Source organism: Oryctolagus cuniculus, chromosome 10 (genome assembly GCF_964237555.1).
Source record: "Oryctolagus cuniculus chromosome 10, mOryCun1.1, whole genome shotgun sequence".
NCBI classification, from domain to species: domain Eukaryota; kingdom Metazoa; phylum Chordata; class Mammalia; order Lagomorpha; family Leporidae; genus Oryctolagus; species Oryctolagus cuniculus.
In genome coordinates this window covers 19,910,474-19,931,269 of record NC_091441.1, presented here as the reverse complement: position 1 = coordinate 19,931,269, position 20,796 = coordinate 19,910,474, and the positions used below count along the sequence as shown (strand labels likewise).

General features: G+C 54.5%; 1 protein-coding gene and 1 long non-coding RNA gene across 6 annotated transcripts in view; one reads left to right on the top strand and one right to left on the bottom strand.

Annotated features, from left to right (window-relative positions):
• The first annotated feature begins 467 nt into the window (after nt 1-467).
• Nucleotides 468-18,416, top strand: LOC138844016 (uncharacterized). The gene is made up of 2 exons (XR_011379313.1): nt 468-592; nt 18,340-18,416. It is a non-coding gene; the product is annotated as an uncharacterized lncRNA (long non-coding RNA).
• Nucleotides 18,325-20,796, bottom strand: part of ALPK2 (alpha kinase 2) — a 114,725-nt gene continuing 112,253 nt past the window's right edge. For all 5 annotated transcript variants that reach the window (XM_070050093.1, XM_070050095.1, XM_008261415.4 and 2 more), the window contains one exon: nt 18,325-19,002. In XM_070050093.1, coding sequence (XP_069906194.1) covers nt 18,786-19,002 — 217 coding nt within the window. In that variant the 3' untranslated portion in view covers nt 18,325-18,785. The remainder of the gene's footprint in view (nt 19,003-20,796) is intronic.

Here is a 20,796-nt window from a genome sequence, read left to right as displayed (position 1 = left end):
TAAATGAATAAAATTTCCTTTAAAAGGAAACAAATAGGAAAGAAGCTCTTTGGTTTGCTTTTAGCAATGGGTAAACAGTAAAGCCAACCAAATCCCGCTGGGGGTCCTGTGAGGGCATGGAGGGCAGGAAAGGGGGCACAGACCTGGCTGGGGTTAATAGCTGTGTGTGTGTGTGGGGGGTGCAGTGCACCTGCATCACCTGGGGGCTGGTTAGAAATGCAAACTGCCTTGCCCTTCCCGGGCTCACAGAGGCTGTGGGGGTGGGGCGGCCACCTGTGTTTTACCAGCCCTCCGGCTGATTCTGACACCTGCCCAAGTTTGAACCACTGGGCTAGAAGCCGGAGCCACAGTGGCTCTCATTAGTGTTTAATGAACACGCCCGGGAATCAACAAGACTGCGTGGGGGAGGAGAATGGTGGAGCGCTCTGCACGTGGGCTCGCTTTAGAACCATCCCCGAGAGCTTTAAAAACCACAGCGCCCAAGCCCTGCCCCAGGGTGATTACGCTGGCCAGGGTGATTACGCTGGCGTCTCTGGCCCCTGTAAGGCAAGGAGGCGGAGATGGAGGGAACAGCACCCCGCCGCGGGAGACGGTATGCACAAGGGGTCTTCTTTCCGCTTTATTTTTGGAAAAACAACAGCACAGGACCCCATCATTCCCATCCCAGGACTAGGGGCGAGTTGTAGCCTCAGGGAGGGGCCCCTAGAGGTCAGCCGCGGCCGAGCCCCGCAGAGGACGGCGCGGGGCTGGAGCTCGGGGCTGCCCCTTGCCCTTGCTCGTGGGGACCTCGGGCCCCTCTCCCTCGCGTTCCCAGCCCCGCGCAGCAGCAGTTTCTTGCAGTTGCTGGGCCTCTTGGTGGTGGTTTCTTGAGCGAGAGTGAAGACCCCTGGAGCAGGCCGAGCTCGGCCTCCCCTCCCCTCCTCCAGCTCTGCAGGGCCCGCGGCGCTGGCTGCGCTCACAGTTAACCCCGTGCCCCCGCGCCTGCAGTACTTTGGCTCCTGTCCGTGCCCGCCCTCTCCCATGCGTCCCAGCGCTAACCTGCCCCAGCAAGGAGAGCCCTGAGGGACGAAGGACACAAAGAACGGCCGCTCCCCAGCGTCTCTGAAGAACGTCCCTGGAAGCCCACCCGCAGCTCCTGCTCAGAACCCCGGTCCGAGGGCGCGCCGCCGCGGGGGAGTCTGGGAAACGCAGTATGCTAATGAGCTCCTGTTGTGGTGGACCGTGTTGGGTTCTGCTGTCGCCGAAGGGGGCTGGGGTGTTGGGTGGAGAGCAGAGAGTATGAGGAAGCCACTACCCAGCCGGAGGTGGGTGCAGCTGAAAGAGGGGACTCCATTTTAGAAATGTGTCGTGAGGTGATTCCGTTGTTGCGTGAACATAGCGCCGTGTGCTGATCTAAAACGCCATGGCTCCTGCCACGCTAGGTGGCGGGGTTCTCCGAGACTGCTACCATCTGTGCACCCGGTGCTCAGTCCTTGTGAGGTACCTGGCCGTGCACCCGGCCCTCGGTCCTTGTGAGGTACCTGGCCGTGCACACAGAGACACAGGCTTGGCCCCAGGGCTCCACGTTTGCAGTCAACTCACAGTGAGTCGGGAAAATCAAAAGTTCTACACGGGACGTGTACAGATGTTTTGCCTTGTGGTTATTCCTTAAGTGATATGACAACTGTGTTGTATTAGGTACTGGACGGAACCTAGGGACGATTTACAGTGTACAGAGAGTATGTGTAGGCGTCACGCAAATACTATGCCATTTTATATAAGGGGCTCAAGCACTGGGGGTTTTGGTGTTAGGGAGTCCTGGAGCCAATCCCTGTGGACCGTGTGGGATGACGGTGCGTGTGCATCCATGTTTATATATGTTCCTACAGATCCATATAGGCAGATGTGTATTATAAAGTATTGGCTCACATGATTACGGGAGCCGAGAAGTCCCACAGCCCCCGTCTGCCAGCTGGAGACGGGAGTGTAGCTCACAGGCCCGGGAGCCAGAGCCAACAGCATGGACACCACGGTTTCTGTCCAGTCTGAGGGCCTGAGAGCCAGGAGTGCCGAGGACAGGCGAGGAGCGGTGTCCCAGCCCAAGCCGCGAGGCAGAGGGAGAGCCACCCTCCCCCAGCTGCTTGTCCTATTCAGGTCCTCAGATTGGGTGATGCCCACCCACACTGGGTAGGCCCATCTGCTTTACTCAGTCCACTCATTCAGAGTCTGGTCTCCCAGAAACAGTGCTTCTCCAGGTATCTGGCCATCGCGTGGCTCAGTCAAGGCAGCAAGTAAAATAAGCACAAAGCTGCTTCTGTGTGTGCAGGGGCATGAGATCGAGGGGGCTCTGTGCTATGAAGCGAGACCAGACTCGGCACTGAAGGGGACTGTGGGACAGGAGCCGTGAGAAGCTGTCAACACCGACCTTCTTTTGGCTGGGCTGGGCTCAGGTGAGGAAGATGAGGGTGACAGAGGGACGGCAACAGAATTAGTACAGAGGTCACTAGACCTTCCGGGCAGGAATTGGAAGTCACGAGCAAGTGGGCACTTCTTTCAAGGTTCCGCCGTGCATCAGTGGGTCAGGCAGAACACAGAGACGTGTTTGTGCAAAGTGAAGGTGAATCAGGGCTCTCTGGGCTGTAAGGAAGAGAAATCCAGCTCCAGTAGCTTTCTTTTTTTTTTTTTTAAAGATTTATTTATTTGAAAGTCAGAGTTACACAGAGAGGAGAGAGGGGGAGGAGGGAGAGGGAGATCTTCCATCTGCTGGTTCACTCCCCAGTTGGCCACAATGGCTGGAGCTGAGCCAATCCGAAGCCTGGAGCTTCTTCCAGGTCTCCCACGTGGGTGCAGGGGCCCAAGGACTTGGGCCATCTTCTGCTTTCCCAGGTCATAGCAGGGAGCTAGATTGAAAGAGGAGCAGCCGGGTCTCAAACCAGCGCCCATATGGAATGTCAGCACTGCAGACAGTGGCCTTACCTGCTACGCCACAGCTCTGGCCCTTCCAATAGCTTTCCCAACAAAAAATGTGTTGTCTAACTGTAGTGAGATGGGTAGGTGGGATTCAGGCATGGCCAGACCCAGGTGAGAGGAACGCCAAGTTGATGCCTCAGTTTGCACCTTGCATGGGAATCTTTGACTCAGAAGAATCCCAGGTCATCTACTGTATTCTCAATGCTCTAATGATTGGTAACTAAGCAGTTTTCTTGGAAGACAGACATAGGTCCATGTTTCCATGTGAGCACAATGCCTTAATTGAAGGGAAGCAGTGGTGAGGGATAGTTGTTCCCTGCATGTAAGGTGAGCCTCGCTGGACCCCGGGCACAGACATTGCCCCTCCCTGCATCTTGTGGTCTCTGCTCTGGACCAAAAAGTGTGATCTGTTGGCCATAATGGCTACCTGTGTATTAACGAGAAACAACCGAATGTTTCCAGCCTGTGTCCGCTGGTGATGTGATGTGGCCGATGTGCTGCAACCCTAGAGAAATGCCGTGGAGAGGAGGAGAGCAGCATGAGACCTGGCAAGCTTGTGCACATCTATCGTTCTGGCCACTGGTCCTAGGCAGCCATGGTTTTGTGTTTTTTGGCTGCCCAGTCTTTTCATAGTTGCCTACAGGGGGTCGGGTACTAAGGGGTGCAATAGAAATGCACATGAATGAATAAGTAGCAAGCTTGGCTCTGAAAGGCAGCTTGTGGCAGGTGCCTGGCCCGTATCTGCAGAGCCTGGGCCACCTGACTTCCGCCTGCCAGCCTGGCATCTCTTTGCTTTGGCTTCCAGAAGGCACTCTGCCCACACGCAGCAGGCAAGAATGCCAGGCCCTCCAGTGACTGATGGGAGTCGTGCACACAAGCCTCCCTCTCCGCCGGCATCCAGCGGCCCCCAGGGGCTCGAGCTCCTGCAACCCCCAGGGGCGATTTGGCAGACAACAGATCAAATAGACCTGGTGTCACTTCTCCACCTCCCTCCTGGTGACTCCGCAATCGGCTCCTAAGTAAACTGCGAACAAATCCTAGTCTCCAGGTCTGCTGCTGAGGGAACCGATCCAGGACCCTCGGGCGGTCAGGTGGGGGTCCCCTCAGCACCAGCCAGGTACTGTGGTCTGGGGTGTGGGTGCGGGGGCTCTGTGTGGAGTCGCAGGAGGGACTGGGAGGCAGGGGCAGAGAGGGTGCTCCCTGCGGCTAGCACCACAGGAGCTGAGGCAGGAAGGACTGGACTGGCGTGTGCAGGCAGATGGGAGTGGGAAGTCGTGATGTGCTGGGGTTTTTCCATTTCCTCTGTCTTCATAGCACTGGTTTCAGGCACAGGGAGGCAGAAACATGATGTGGCCTCGAGGAGAGATGAAAACAAGATTTTCAACTTCAAGTGTGAAGCCAAGCCCAGCTTTCTCTGCGCACACAGCAAGGAGAGACAGGGGGTTGGCCTGGGTGGGTCACAGCCTGGAGCTCGGGGAATAGCAGGACACTTAGGGCAGGTAACAGGTGGTGCTGGGCTGCAGAGGGCGCCCCCTACAGGTGGAGGCCGTCAGGGAGCCATGTTCCAATTGGAGGAGTTCCATTAGCTGGTTCCCTGGTCACTTTGGGGTGACACCTCCATGACAGCTCCCTGCTTGGGCCCATGCTGTGTCCTGGAGAGAGATCTGCATGTCCCTTCATGCCTGAAACCTGTGAGCCCCTTCCCGAATGCCACATGTGGCCATAGCCGTCCCCTTGGATGGCCTGTGATGATCACCCTCTTCCACAGTGTGGAGGTTGGGAGTGAGAGTGTAGGAGAGGCCCATCAGCTTCCCAGACCTAACACAGGCTGAGGGGTGCCCAGGGGTCTGGGCCAGAAGCCAGCTCCATATCCCGTTCTTTGCTCACTCCTGCCAAGCATCGAGGCAGGCTCATTGCGTGTACCTGAGGACGTGTCTGGATGTGGACATACACGTAACACAGAAGCCTCGAGTCTGCTCTTGAGTTGAGGAGGAGGAGCTTTTCCAATTCAATCGCGCTGCTCTGCAGTAGGGATACAAGAATTAAAAACAGAGCCAATTAAGCTTCTTTGATTTAAAAAAAAAATCTTGTAAGCGTCCTAGAGAAATCACTGTTGAGTAATAGGGTCACCCAACATGTGAGGTCTCTGTCTCCTCCCCAGTGCGAAGAAAATGAAGATGCGGGCCCTGGGGCCTGATGGGGCGGTGACCAACTTGTGGGTAGCAACAGTGAGACCCCAGGAAAGTGGAGAACTCGGCTGAAAGGCCCAGGACTCTGTCCTCTGTTCTTGCCTTTGTGCCCCCTACTCCTGGAGGTCACTAAGGCTTGGCCTGGAGTATGTCTCCCTTTCTAGACGATCCTAGGCGATAATGCAGCCCAGAGCCAGAAGGCATGACTTCGGGTGTTGGCTGGGCCACTGAGTCACCCGTGAGGCCTGGTGAACTTGCCAAATGTGTGTCTCCTCCACAGGAGGCTCCCTCGTGTGAGAACGGGCTTGCACTGCCCGAATTGCTGGGGAGCGTCAGGGGTAGCATCCACATCTGGAAGAACGGATGCCCCGTGCAGTCAGGTGCCGCGGTGCCTGATCAGCCCTGCCTCCCCTCTGCTGGCTGGGGGTCCCGGGAGTGATGTAGGCGTGACCTGCGGGGCACCCGTCTGCCTCGGCATCGGAACAGGTGCATTTATTGAGATGCAACATTTTTGCCCAGAAGGTTGATTGTTCTGGCTTTGTGACCAAAGGATGAAGAAAACGTTTGTGACGGGAGATGTTTTGGTCCCTCGAGCTCAAGTCAGAGTTAGCAGCTTAGGGTGCGTGCACAGGACGCGTGTCCTCACTTGGTGGTAGAAGTTATTTTCAGCACTTAGATTTTGGTAGAACTGGAAGTTTCAGGAGAATAAGCTTGGGCGCAGCCTTCTTGTCTGGAAAGTCCTGTATCTAACTGTGCCTTGTTGATGACTTGGCCCAGGGCGAGCACTCAACAGGTGTCCTTGTGTGTTGTAGCTCAGGGAAAGGCTGCTGGGTGTGGGGTGGGGGGCAGTCCTCCCCTAAACTCTGTCCCTAGCTACATGCCACTGGAGCGTAAGTGAGCAGTCCTTCTGCGCCAGTCCCCTGTGTTAGGCTGCATCAAACCCTACCACCCACAGTGACGAAAACGAAAACTCGGCCCAACCCAAATCCCACGCCACGGTTCCCTCCCAGCCCAACTCGATCAGAAGCTCGGAGTGGGGTGGGCCTCAGCATTCCTTGCTTGCTTTGATTTATTTATTTGAAAGGCAGAGTGACAGAGAGCAAGTGTGAGACAGAAACCAGAGACCTTCCACCTGCTGGCTCACTCCCCGCCAATGGCTGCTGCAGTTGAGGCTGGGCCAGACTGAACTCCATCTGGGTCCCCCCTGTGGGAGGGGCCCAAGCGCTTGGGCCATTTTCTGCTGCCTCCCAGGCACAATAGCAGGGAGCTGGATTGGAAGCAGAGCAGCTGGGACTGGAACTGATGCCCCAATATGGGATGCCGGTGTGTGTGTGTCGGGGGTGGGGGGCATCTTAACCCACTGCACCACAACAGTTAGAGTATTTTCTGAAGCTCTGATACCCCAGTGCCAGCCAGAATGGAGAAAGACTGGCTCAGTGGATGGAGGGGGAAGCGTTTCCTGAGGAAGGGACATTTGAGTAGGGATCCAAAAGGTAAGAAGAGAGCCAAGAGGAATCTCAAGACATAACATTAAAAAGTAAGAGGCTGGAGCTGCGGCTCATTTGGTTAATCCTCCACCTGCGGCGCTGGCATCCCATGTGGGTGCCAGTTCTGGTCTCGGCTGCTCCTCTTCCGGTCCAGCTCTCTGCTGTGGACTTGGAGGGCAATTGAGGATGGCCCCAGTTGCTTGGGCCCCTGTACCCACATGGGAGACCAGGAGGAAGCACCTGGCTCCTGGCTTCAGACCCGTGCAGCGCCAGCCGTGGTGGCCATTTGGGGAGTGAAACCAACGTAGGGAAGACCTTTCTCTGTCTCTCTGTGTCTAACTCTACCTGTCAAATAAATATTAAAAAAAAATTAAAAAAACCTGAGGGGTTTATCCCAGCAAGACAGAAAAGAAGGTCATACGTGCCTTTGGAAGACAACCACTCCCTAGGAGGTACTGTTCTAAGAATCAAAGGCAGTGCCCACCATCCCCAGACACCAGGCCCAAGTGGAGCCTTGGGATTCTACCTGACGAGGAATGGGGCCTTCCTCAGCCTCCTGGGTATTTAGAAAAGGGCTTCGTGGAGGCACCAGTCACTGGAGCAGGGTTTCCGGGACTCCCTTGGCTATGTCAAGCCTGCGCACAGGGACTCTGAACTGGAGGAAGCGAATGGTGAGGGTAGAGATGGGGCAGGGGAGGCACGTGGGTCCCTCTCGTTCCCATGACCTGTGCTGGGGCTGCTGTCGCTGAGACACAGGAGAGGGAGGGGGACTGACGGGCATGGGACTGCATCTAGTTTAAGCCTGCAGCAGGCTGGGGGCACATTTGGTCGGTTGCTTGGTTTCCTGTGATGCAGACGTGGAGGCAATGGTGGAGGTTGTATTGATTGTCAGGTCCTGTTACGAGGCGCTGTTAGCAAACTGGATAAATACAGATGGATGGGATGACAACAAGACCTCCTCTTGGGGTGCCATGGCAGTGCCACGTGAACCAATTATTGGGGGTAAGCTTGTGCTCTGTGCTTCAAGGAACATTCCTTTGGGGCCACCTGCTCTTGAAACTTCCAGCCGTGAGCAGCTCCCTGCTGCCACCCCAAGCCCAGCCAGTGACTTCCCTGTAGCACCCTAGGGACACTGCCCCAAGTCCACCTCGGACCCTGGGGTGGGCTGGCTCAGCTGGCCGTGGAAGCCTTGCTCTTCCCTCTCCCTTCCGTCCCCTGGGCCTGTTAGTCTGGGTGGCTTATCCAAACACTGATTTCTCACGGTTCTGGAGGCTGGGAAGAGCAAGATCAAGGTGCCAACAGACCTCCCAGCGGTGGGGTCTTCTCAGTGTCCCCTCACGTGGTGGGAGAGAGGAGGGTTCTCGCCAAAGCTCTCCCCCTTTTTTCACTTTGAGAGCCGCAAGTGGAGAGGAGGGAGAGAGAACACAGTTCCCATCTGCTGCTGCACTCTTTAAATGCCCACAGCAGCCAGAAGGGAGCCAGGAACTCCGTCTTGGTCTCCCATGGGGTGGCAGGGACCTAAGCTGCTGCTTCTCAGGGAGCTAAAATCCCGGGCAGAGCCCTGTGATACACAGGGACGTCCTGGCCAACGGCTTCACCGCTAGGTCAGATGCCTATGGGGCTCCCTTCCTAAGGGCATGAATCCTACTCACGAGGGGTCCACCCTCAGGACCCGATCCCTTTAAAGGTCCCTGTCTCAACACCATCGCCTTGGAGGTTGGGATTTCAACACAGGCACTTTGGGAGCACACAGACGTTGAGTCCAGGGCTTTGGAGCCCTCCTGGCTCCTGTGACTTGGTGTCTTGCTTGTTTCCCAGAGTCCTCTTCTGCTTGTTGGTGCAGAGGTGCCTCAGCGGGTGAGGGGTGCTGGTCTGGGCGCCTCCTGGCAGGGGGACCAGTACACTCTCTGGGTCCCAGCAGTTCAGCCTCTGTGCAGAGCTAAGCCTTTAGCACTTTCCAGAGCCCACAGACACCAGCCTGGATCCCTGTGCAGACGGTAAAGACCCTGCCTTGAGCATGCTGCCTGCAGCCTGCTCCTCCCAGCCTCTCTGTCACCAGGTGCATTTCCTTGCTGCTTTTTTTTTTTTTTTTTTTTAAGATTTTATTTACTTGAAAGAGGCAGAGTTACAGAGAGAGGGAGACAGATCTTCCACTCCCCCCAAATGGCCTCAATAGTCAGAGCTGAGCCGATCAAGAGCTTCATCCGGGTCTCCCACAGGAGTACAGGGGCCCAAGCACTTTGGCCATCTTCCACCACTTTGCCAGACCATAAGCAGAGAGTTGGATTGGAGGAGGAGCAGTCAGAACTCAAACCTGTGCACATATGGGATGCCAGTGCCTCAGGCAGAAGCTTAGCCCACTCACTACGCCACAGCAGCAGCCCCGGATGTGCTAGCTCATCTTGCCTCTGAGCCCTGGCTCTCGAGGTTCTCGCTGTGTGGGCTTCTTCCCTGTGCTGAGCCTTTAGCTCCCTTCATGTTCTGTTCAAGATTCACTCTCCGCTGGAGAAGGAAATGAAAGAGGAGGAGGAAGCGGGAAAGGCCACTCAAAGCTGTGCTTAGAGAAAGTGGGCGTGGAGAGGACCCAGATGGGCTCGTGGGCAGTCCTGGCACCGCTCTCAGGCAGTGAGGCCTCTTCCGTGCTCCAAAGTGAGGGTTGTTAAGGGACTTGCAGCCAAACTGGAGATCAGTGGCATAGCCCCTCCTGAGCCTGGGGGCTGGGGTCCATGGGAGCGCAGCTGGGCTGATGAAAACCACATCTGGAAGGCTGGTTATTCCAGAGATCCCTCGTGGACACGCCCTCTCATCTGCATCTTTTTAAATATCCACAGCAGCAGCGAGTGTAGCTAATGACGGATCATTTTCAGGTGAAGTTTGTACTGTGTTTCCCCAGTGAATAGTAAAGTGACTTGGCTCATTTCTCAGGTATGAAGGAGACATAGGTGTTTGTGGATATATTTCTTCAAGCTAAAAATGTCTATAAAATCTCAGCAGGTGGGTCATTCAAAAAGCTGGTAGAAAATAGAACTAAAAGATAAGTTGAGGGACCGGTACTGTACGGGCACCGGTTTGTGTGCCAGCTGCTCCTGTTCTGATCCAGCTCTCTGCTTACGGCCTGGGAAAGCACTGGAAATGGGCCAAGTGCTTGGGCCCCTGCACCCACATAGGAGACCTGGAAGAAGCTCCTGGCTTCGGATAAGCTCAGCTCTGGCCATTTGGGGAGTGAACCAGCAGATGGAAGATACCTCTCTCTCTCTCCTTCTCTATAACTCTGCCTCTCAAATAATCTTAAAAAAAAAAAAGAAAAAAAAAGAGTGGCAGGTGTTTGGTGTGACAGTTAAGACGCACTTGGGATGCCTGTATCCCGTATCAATGTGCCTGGCCTCGGGTCCCTGTTCTGCTTCTGGTTCCAGCTTCCTGCCGATGTGCATCCTGGTAGCAACAGTCATGGCTTGAGTAGTTGAGTTCTTGCCGCCCACCTGTGGTAGACCCAGCTTGAATTCTTGGCTCACTGCTTTAGCTGGTTCAGCGTTGGCTATTGCAAGCATTTGGGGAGTGAACTTCTTTGCCTTTTTGTCGCTGCTCTTCAAATAAAATGAAAATTTAAAAATTTGTGGGGGCTGGTGCTGTGGTGTAGCAGGTAAAGCCACCACCTGCTGTGCCGGCATCCCATTTGGGTGCCAGTTCAGATCCTGGCTGCTCCACTTCCAATCCAACTCTCTGCTATGGCCTGGGAAAGCAGTGGAAGATGGCCAGGTTCTTGGGCCCCAGCACCCACGTGGGAGACCCAAAGAAGCTCCTGGCTTTGGATTGGCCCAGCTCCAGCTGTTGCAGCTGGGGGAGTAAACCAGTGATAGAAGACCTCTCTCTCTTTCAAATAAAATCTTTAAAAAAATTTGTAAAAGAAAATAGGGAATTTCTACACTTAGGTTTTAATTCCACTTTCTCATGAACTTTTAGAGGTGTCCTCATACCAACGGTTTATGTCTACTGAATGAATGCCACTCTAGTTCTACACAACTATTTTGTAGGGGTATGAGAATTTATCATTGTACCCATTCATCAGATGGGGCAGTTGGGATTCAGAGAGAATAAGTTCCTCTGCAGACTCACCCAGCTTGAGAGGAACCGAATTGGCTTGACCCAGAGCCCCTGCCAAGCTATCGCGGGGAGCAAGTGGATGTATTTTCATCGGGTCGCATCGACCTGAGAAAGGCTGCACTAGAGAACAGAACAGCACGATGGGTCAGGCTGTCCCTCGGTGAACCAAACTTGGTCGGGGCCCTTCTCTGTGCAGCTGTGAATGAACCAGAAAAATCTCGCCCTCGGGACGCTTACCTTCTGGAGTGGGGGAATAGAGTGAGAATGTGTCTGCTGTCCTATGGGGACCACGGCCCTGCACAGAAAGCCAGAGGTGGCTTGCAGTTTTTAAGGGCGTTCAGGAGGACCCCTGGGAAGGTGACAGATGTCAGGAGGGAAGCAGCCAGACGGGGGGGGGGGGGGCCAGAGGGAGCAAGGCCCTGAGGCAGGCGTTTGCAGAGCAGCATGAGGGCCCGCGCTGGGGAACTGAGTGAGCAGGTGAGGCAGGGAGGGGGCCCAGCGGTGTCTGCGATACAGTAAGTCCTCTTGGCCTCTGATGAATTCGGCCTCTACCAAGCGCGCAGTTCTGGAACAACTCCAGGTGCGTTCCCATGCAGATGTTGAGCAGGCCACCAGACCCAAGGCTCTGGAGCTCAGACAGATGCTGCCTGGGGAGGCGTTGTGTGCAGATGCAGGGGCGTGACCGCTCTGAAGTTCCCAGCGGCTGCCTGTTCCTCTTCCGTGAATAGCAGCCCCTGGGACTATGCCAGGAGGTGCCCCTACCCTGTTAATCCCACCTGATTCTGCCCCAGGCCCCTTGGGAGTTCCGGAACCCAGTGGGCACACGGGAGTCGGGTAAAGGCTGGGATTTGCCAGTGTCCCAGAGCTCTCCAGAGGAACAGAACAAAGATCTCCACATACAGAGTTGCTAGAGGGCATCTGGGCACGTGTATTTGTTACTATAGAGACTGATAACTAACATTGTATACATATTACACGGTGTGTTATAACCAATGCACTCCGGTGGTTTGAAGGCCGAGAGCTCTCCCAGGCTGGAGACTCGAAAGGTCTGTGGTGTAATCCAGTCGGAGCCCCAAGGCTGAGGATCGGGGACCCCACAGAGCGCGTCCCAGTCTGAGGGCAGGAGACCAGTGTCCCACCGCGAGCAGTTGAGCGGTCAGACTGGCTTCCTCTTCCGCCCTCTCTTTGTGTTCGTTTCTGGCCCTCCAGGGATTGAATGGGGCCCACCCACAGTAGGAGAGACCCCTCTGCTCTCCTGGGCCCCCTGATGGCAATGTTGGTTGCTGCCAGCAAGGCCACCACAGACACACCCAGGATGAGGCTCAACCAGATACCGGGCACACAGGTAACCATCACAGCCGGTTACTTACAGAACCACCAGGCACCAGGGCCAGCAGGCACTGCAGACTGGGCGAGGCTGCTGAGAGAGGCTCGGGAGCAGAAGTGGGGAGGATTGGGCCTCCATGCAAGGGGACAGGAGATGAGGGGCCTTCTGTGAGCTCCAAGTCAGAGCTAGATAAGCCGTGTGAGTTAGGACGACTCCCAGATTAAAGGGGGCAGAGGTAGGGGTCGAGCAGGGGGTCCTCCCTCACCCTCAGCAGCCTCTCTGAGAGGGACAAGATGAAGGAACTGCATGGAAGTACACTCGGAGCACAGAGGGACCACGGGCAGCCACCGTCCCAATCGCAGACGGGCGAGAGTAGCCGCTATGACACACGGGCTCATGGGTGGGAGGTAGAGCCCCAGTAGTTGATCCCACAAATATTTCCTGAGCACCTGCTGAGTGCCAGGCACTTCCAGGTGAGAGGGAATTATCCATCAACAAGCAACCAAAAAGTGCTGTCCCTATAGAGCCTTCATCTATAGTGGAGATAAATGCAGCAGACTCGAAGGTGGTGCAAGAAGGGAGGCGAGAGCTGCAAGGCAGGAGGATGGCTTTAAATGGGGAGGGGGGGCTCCATCAGTGAGCACTGTGGGCAGTGTCCTGTTCCACTGGGATATGGAGGCCACACCGTGGGTGGGCCGGGGTGGGGAGAAGGCAGCAAGGTCATGGCCCCAGGCCCTGGGCTCTGGGGACACCCATGCTGTAGCAGATGACGTGAACATTTCTAGCTTTCGAAAAAGGACACGCTTCTCCAGCACTACAGGAGAGGGAACTGAGGTGCCCGAGTGAGGTCTCTGAGAAGTTGAGGGCAGGAGGGGTGGGTTGGGCCTCGAGGAAAGTGGGCAACGTTTCTGTGGGCCGGGTCCCCACCATGACACCAGGAGGGCTACCGCACCAAACGGCATGTGCACGCTGTCTGGTTCACGCTGACCTCCCCGGGCTGCCGGCAGGGGAGAGCTGAGGACGCCAGGGTCAGCATCATCTCCCCCCCCCCCCCCCCCCGAGTTCCTGTGCTAAGCCCCGCTACTGTGGAAGATGAGGTCATAGGCGTAGGCCCAAATTGGATGCAGCTGGTGTCCTTATAGGACGGAGAAAGCAAACACGAGCGATGCCAGCGTGAGCCTGGGTCGATGCACCTTGGGTGCCTTCCAAGGAGCACAGCTCTGCCAAGACCTTGACCAAGGACTTCCAGCCTGTGGAACTGTGGTGAGGCATCTCTATGGTATAAGGCTCCCAAGAGCTGTGGTCCTTTGTACAACTGCCCCAGGAAGACAACGCAGACGCCAAAGACTGTCCTGGGGGCAGGTGCACCACTAGCAAGTAGCAGCCACTGCCTTGTTGCTCCACCTGGATGTAGAGGAGATGCCGGGTGGAGGGAAGTCTCCCGATGGAGTCGCTTCTGATGGCAGCTGTAGGCTGTTGTCAACCACATGTGATCTAAAGCATGCGAATTTAGAGGCAAGTATTTTACTTGGGACCATTTGGGCCTCTCGAGAAGGAAAAAAAAATAATTACAAACATCCTTGACCTGTTCGTTCAGTTAGTGCCATTATATAAATATTCGTCAGGCTGAAGCCTGGCTCACGTGATCATGTGGGTGGGCGTGGCTTCCGTCTTGCCATGCAGCTTTCACAAAACAGTCTTAGAACAAGCAGGCCCTCAAAGGACTTCCCATCTCCAACAGTGCAGCTGTGCCGGGAGGCAGAGAGATTTTTGTCTGATTTTTTTTTCATTAAACCCAAATGGCATCTGTGGATGTACACGGTGGGGGGTGGGGAGGTGGAGTGCCACTCCGTTCACTTCGGCACCCAGCAGAGCGTGCACAGAGAAAAGAAGCCAGAACTGAGGTGTCTGTGAGTTCCTCCCATCTGCGTCCAGTTGAACACGTGCCCAAAGCGCACACAATACAGGATGTATATTTAGAAAAGAGAACGCTTTATAATTAGAAAATAATTGTTATGTCTTCTGGCATTCTTTGTGCTGAGCCCATTGAAACCCCTTGCTCTTGGGAGGCTTGCCAGAGCCTGGCAATACAATCAACACCAGGAGACCTCAATGCAAGCCAGCCAGCCACATCCCCCATGCTAGACCTTTCTAGAACATGATGCCCATTCACATGAATGCGTTATTTTCCTGCTGTTCTCATTAGTTATAGCCCTGCTGTTGGAAACACAGGCCTATTTGCATGAAGCTTTAGTTGGGTTTTGGATCTACCCACTGTGGGAGCCCTTTAGGGAAGAGACACACGAAGCTACTTCAAAAAGTGGACAGTAGATAATTATGAAAAAAACTGCATAGCTTTCAAAATATTTTTTAAAAATTTATTTGAAAGGCAGAGTTATAGAAAGAGAATGCTTGCATCTGCTGGTTACTCCCCAAATGGCTGTGACAGCAGGAGCTGGGTCAGTCCAAAGCCAGGAGCCAGGAACAACTTCAAGGTCTCTCACTTGGGTGCAGGGGCTGGCCCAGGCACTTGGGCCATCTGCTGCTACTTGCCCAGGCATATTAGCAGGGAGTTGGATCAGAAGTGAAGCAGCCAGGATTTGAACTGGATCCTGTATGGCATGGGTGTAACTGCAGTGCTGGCCCCTCAAAATAGTTTTTTTAGCAAAATCAATGTACCTTTTAATTCCTATTTTCCATGAGTCTCGTGAAGTGCCCTCATATATGTATGTGACAACCCAGCAGACCTCGGGACAGCTTGAAGTCCACTAAGTCCAGTGGACCATGCCAGCTCGGTGGCTGGGTTGAGCATGCTTCTATTTCTGGTCTTCTGCACTCTGATGGGGAAAGTCAACAGAAACTGGATGCGTTGCAAACGGCGCTCAAACCATGGCAGTGAGTATGGGCATTTCTGAGCCCCCAGGGCCAGTGCGGCCTCACCCTGCTTTGTGACCCTGCAAGGAAAGCAGGACTTAGAACAGAGGGCCCTGAGTGGACAGATGTCCGCACAGCCCCACTGAGGCAGTCCCCAGCAGCCCTGGTGGAGACAAGACACTGCAGGGACCTCCTCTGTCCCTGGATGCCCCAAATGTTTGCAAACAGAGGATTGCAGATTATAGTTCTCCATTAGGCCCTCCATGAAAGGAGACAGACGGCTCCACCCAGGAGAGGCGTCCTGGGCTGACTGCACAACACAAAACCCAGGAGTAGAAACTCCTTTCCTGCCAGCCAGGGGCAGGGCATTGCTTGGGGTTTTACAGCTGTCCGTGATGTTTTTCAACACTTGTGTTGGTATCATTTCTATAATGACCATTTATCACCTGGAAGGTATCCTGATCTGTCAAGGCCCTGGCTTACCCACACTGACACAGATAGATGGATCCAATCAAAAATGTCCCCTTTTCTTTTTACTATTGTGGAACTTCCTAGACATCTACTGTGAAATTCTGTGGGATCTCAATGGGCAGAGCAGGCGACAGCCTGCCTCATGGAAAAGTGAACATTCTCTAATCTGTACACCAAGGGTGAACGCTGCTCTAATCTGTATACCGCTTCTGAAGAAAGCCTGGCTGTGACAAATTTTCTGAAAAAGATGACACCTAAATAAATGGTTCTGTCCTTCAAACTCTTTCAAGGCAAAAAGCCCATCTAGGCCCCACCCCCACTTTTTAAAACCACAACCCTGTATCTTAGACAATTATTTCAAGGTTTGTTTATTTGAAAGACAGGAATAGGGAGAGACCAATCTTAAACCTGCTGGTTCACTGCTCAAATGTCATCAACAGCTGGGGCTGGCGCAGGCCAAAGCCAGGAGCCAGAAGTCCATCTGGGTGTCCCATGTCGGTGGCAGAGACCAGTTGCCTGAGCCCACAGCGATGGCCTCTCCAGAGTGTGCGTTGGCAGGAAGCTGGATAGGAAGCAGAGGTGGGACTTCATCCCAGACACTCCAGCGTGGGAGGTGGGCGGCCAGAGAGGCAGCTCTCTAAAGCAGGAGCAGCCGGGAGCCCCCCATGGAGGCCCAGCTGCTGCCCAGACTCGGCTGCGGGTGCATGCAGAGCCGGCCCGTCGCCCGTGTCTCCTTCTCGCACCCCTACCCTGTCACCTGGTGTGCTGCTTGTGCTCATTGGGACTCCAGGACACCTGGTCACTGCCCTCAACACCGAGGACCCTCTGCGCTGCTCCAGAGTCCCTCTCCGAGGGTGGTCCCTGAGCACACAGAGCATGGAGATGGAGAATCTCGGCTCCACCAACTCAGAGCCTGTGTCTCCTCGTGACCCTGGAGACTCGCGTGTACATTCAAGTTTGAGATGCGTGGACCGTGGTGTTGAGGCGACCCCACGCTTCTCCCAGACACAGTCATGGTGGAGTTGAAATCTAACAACAGACTCTCTGAGAAGCCTGCGTTGTTAAATTATATGACATTCTGGAAGTGGCAGAATCAATGGAGATGTTAGAGTCCGTGGCTCCCTAGGTTGGAGGTTAGGGGAGGTGGGGATGAACAGGTGCAGTCCCAGGGGTATTTAGGGCTGTAGGACACTGTTGCTGAAGCCATGTCATGTACCCACCCAAAGCCACAGAGCAGCACCATCGTCCTGGCACACTGGGTTAAACCAGCATTTGTGATGCCGGCATCCCATGTGGGAGTGTTGGTTTGAATCCTGGCTGCTCTACTTCCCATCCAGCTCCCCTGCTACTGTAATTGGGAAAACAGTGGACAATAGTCCAGGTACTCCCATGAGGGAGACAAGGATGGAGTTCCTGGCTCCTAGGTTCAACTTGGCTGTTGTAGCCATTTGAGGAGTGAATCAGTGGCTGGAAGCTCTGTGTGTGTGTCTCCTCCCCTCTCTGTCATTCTGTCATTAAAGAACAAAGTCCATAGGCTGTAAGACCCCAAGAGTGAACCCTAAAGTAAACTCTAGACTTTAATAGTAACATAGAGGCGCATCAGTTCTGACAGACACCACTCGGGAGATATTAATAATAGCATGAAGTAACAGAGTGGGGGTGCAGTGGTAGGTGGGAACTTTCCAGCCCCCCACTCATGTCTCTGCCGATTCTCGACGATCCTAACAAAGAAGGTGTGTTAACGAAGCAACTGCAAGCTACCCAGGGTGGGAGGGGTGGCAGAGACGTTCAGGCACTTTGGGGGATGTAAAGCACCTCTGGGACACCCGTATTTGGTTTCCTCTCAGCCAGCGTGAACTCTTGTGGTCACTCTGCCCTACAACTGGCCATGGCCCAGACTAGCATGGAAGGAGAGGCCAAGTTAGGAGACCCACATGGGATAGGGGCAGAGGGGTGGGGTCAGGATCCCTGTGAGCTGGGACTCCCTAGCCAGGGTTAGCATCATCTTCTGGGGTAATGCACAGTGGATGGCCCTGGGTGTAGCGAGCCTGGATGTGGAAAGAAAAGTAGAAAGCAATGGAACCTCAGTTGTAGGGTATGAATGAGGCAGAGAGGGTAGATAGGGGCCACCTGCATCCCCTATCAGAGTGCCTGTTGAGTCCTGGCTTCTCTGTTCCAATCCAGCCTCCTCCTGACGCACACTCTGGGAGGCGATGGTTCAAATATTTCAGTCCTTGCCACCCTTTTGGGAGAACCAGATTAGGTTCGTGGCTCACGGGCCAGTGCTGTGGCATAGCAGGTAAAGCCACTGCCTGCAGTGCCGGCATCCTATATGGGCAGCCAGTTCAGGTCCCGGCTGTTCAGCTTCCAATCCAGCTCTCTGCTGTGGCCTGGGAAAGCAATAGAAGATGACCCAATTTCTTGGGTCCCTGCACCTGTGTGGGAGACCTGGCAGAAGCTCCTAGCTTTGGATTGGCCCAGCTCCAGCTGTTGCAACCATCTAGGGAGTGAACCAGCAGATGGAAGACCCCTCTCCCTCCCTCCCTCCCTCCCTCCCTCCTTCTGCCTCTCTGTAACTTTGCCTTTCAAATAAATATTTTTTAAAAAGAGTTTTGGCTCCAGGCTGGTCCAGCCTCAGCTTTTGTACGCAATTGGTGGAATAAACTAGTGGATGGAAGACTCTCGTTCTCTCAAATTCAATGAAAATGAAAATTTTTCAAAGTGCATGGAAAAATGGAATTCAAAGACAAGGTTTTTTTTGGTTTTTTGTTTTTTTAAGAATGAAGTGGAAACACAAGGGTAAACATCTTGTGCTACAGTAAACCGTTTCAGAAACCACTAAATTACAAAATCTGGGTGTAGGGCATGTGAAATACAGCACAGGTTCTAAAGAACAAACACCTCTGGTGACATATACACCTTGCACTTTTTGTTTCAATAGGAATTTAATGCGACAGAACACTAACTGGCTGTGTGGTCACCAAGGGAAGGACCTTACGTGTCAAAAACCAGCCCAGCCACGATGGCACGCTCAACACTGGCTCAGGAGCTTGACCCAGTATGGGAATCCTGGTTTCCGTTCCCATTGCAGCTGGGTACGTCTGGAGATCTGAGGTTAGGAGTGGGAATGGGAGGGATCTTGACAACACAACCACGTGCACTACACAGACACACACATGACGTGAGGTGGGCCAAGACGCTGACCGAGTATCCGAGGAGCGGAGACTGTCTTTGAGGCTGCCACCTGTTGCAGTGTCTCCCGGAGTCTGGTCAGAAATGGCTGTTCCGACAGCCTCTGGTAGGACAGCAGGTGCAGGGGGTGGAAGCTTCTGGGAGCTCTGCGGGCTGGGCCTGAGCGTTCTCTTGCGTGGGGCGCCGCTGGCCACGTTACGATGTCTTATCTGCTGGGCTCCCGGGCCCCGGCTTCCTCGCTGCCACGGAGCTCGCCTGCGTTCTGCTTTTCCCCAGGCTCGGCCGCCTCTGCCTCTGGTTGTTGTTTTGAAGGGATTTCAGCCCCAGCATCTTACAGTACTTGTTACACTGGTGCAGTGCCTTAAACTGGTCGATGAAGGTCATGGAGCAGTTGCCTTTGAACCCTTTGTACCTGGGGGATGGGGAGAGAGGAAACATCATTTTAAGAAACAGAATATGTTGCCCGCTTAAAAAGAAAGCTTTGGGAGGAAAAAGAATGCTGCTCGGAAAATAGATTTATTTCTATTTCTGGCAAGTGTAGCCATGTGGTTGGTGCACCTATCAGTGAGAGAGACAGAACAGAGATGGTGGAATTCAGTAAAGGCAAAAGCCTGCTTTTGTGCACCAGCAAGAGTGGAGGCCAGGTACGCCTTGCTGTGCTCACAGGTGCAAAGCAGTGCACCCCCAGCCCTTCCTCTCAGCCACGTGGACGAGGGCTTGGCCGCTTAGATGGGAGGTCCGTTTCTTACTGATGTGCAACCCTGGCTCTGAATAAAGAATTCTAGAATGTGGAGCTGGAGAACATTGCTTCCTGCAGAGCCTTCCGTTTAGAGCTGCAAGACTTTAGGCTGAGGTTGTGGGACCAGCCCTGAGTCCAACAGCAGATGGTGTAGCAAACGCGATCACAGAAACCAGGAGTCCTTCCGGTACTGCCAGGAGCCCTAAGGGCCAGCAATGCCTGGAGGGACCAGGGACTGGGCTGTGCTCCTCTGCCTCAGCAGTGCATTACGATAAATTTTATTTGAAAGGGTAGAGGGGAGGATCTTCCGTCCACTGGTTCACTCCCCAAGTGCCCACGACAGCCAGGGCTGTGCCAAGCTGAAGCCAGGAGCCCTGAATGCCATCTGGGTCTCCCACCTGGGTGGCAGGGACCCAAGCACTCGAACCATCTCCTCTGCCTCCCAGGGTGCCCATGAGCAGAAAACTGGGTTGGAAGTGGAGTCGCCAGACTTGAAGCCGGTGCCCTGATACAGGGTGTGAGCACCCGAGCGGGGTCTGTTCTTAACCACTATGCCAGCCCCCTCTTTTATGCTCTTAAGCAAGTGAAGTGCTCTCTAAAGTTGAAGCAGCAGTCTGCACCTCCATTCAGCTTGCCCCCCCCCCCACCTGCTGGGGAGCTGTTCTGCCCCCAGGAGTCTGTCTCCTTGTGAAAAAAAGACTTGTTTCTAAAAGCCAAGCTCCCGCGATGACTCGAGCAGGAGAGGGAAAATTCCACTGCCTGCCTTGTCACTTTTGCATCTCCATCTTCCTCCGCAAGAGACCCAGGGAAGGCAAGGAGCCTGCCCGGCTGCTCTCCGCCGGGCCTGAGCACTCTCGGGGGACAGGAGGCTGCGTGCCTGCCTTGTCAGATGCCCAGGAAGGGGTCGGCCCAACCCACCTTCTGCTGGGGGGGGGGGGGAGGGGCGCTCAGTTGTCTCATTCTAATTCCTAAGCGGCTCAGGCGAGCCGGGCACATCACAGCAGGGACAGCTTCCCCGCCAAAGTGCGTGGGAAACAAGTCGCAATCCTCTGTCTCAGTCAACATCTAAGCGCTGCGGAGAGCAATAACAAATTCCCACTGACTCTCCACAAAGGGCTCCGCTCCCGCTGGCTGTGCTGCCTGCGGCTGTGTTCCCTCTGGGTACCAGGTGAGCCCTTATCCGATGGCTCCCACCTCCGAATGGCCAGAATAGCATGATTTCCAGTAGCTCCTGGGATCCCAGGCCTCTTCCAGGAATCCAGCTGTTTCCTTTCTTCCACTTAACTCTTTGCTGGATGCTCATGGAAGACAGAGTCAGGCAGCCTACCTCGAGCCTAGGCTGGCTGCAGATGTGGCCTTGAGCCAGATTAGCTGAGATGTGACAGTGACGTTGGGCTGAGTTGACTACAGATGTGGTCTCAGGTTGGGTTGACTGTAGATGTGACCTCCAGCTCAGGGGTTATAGAT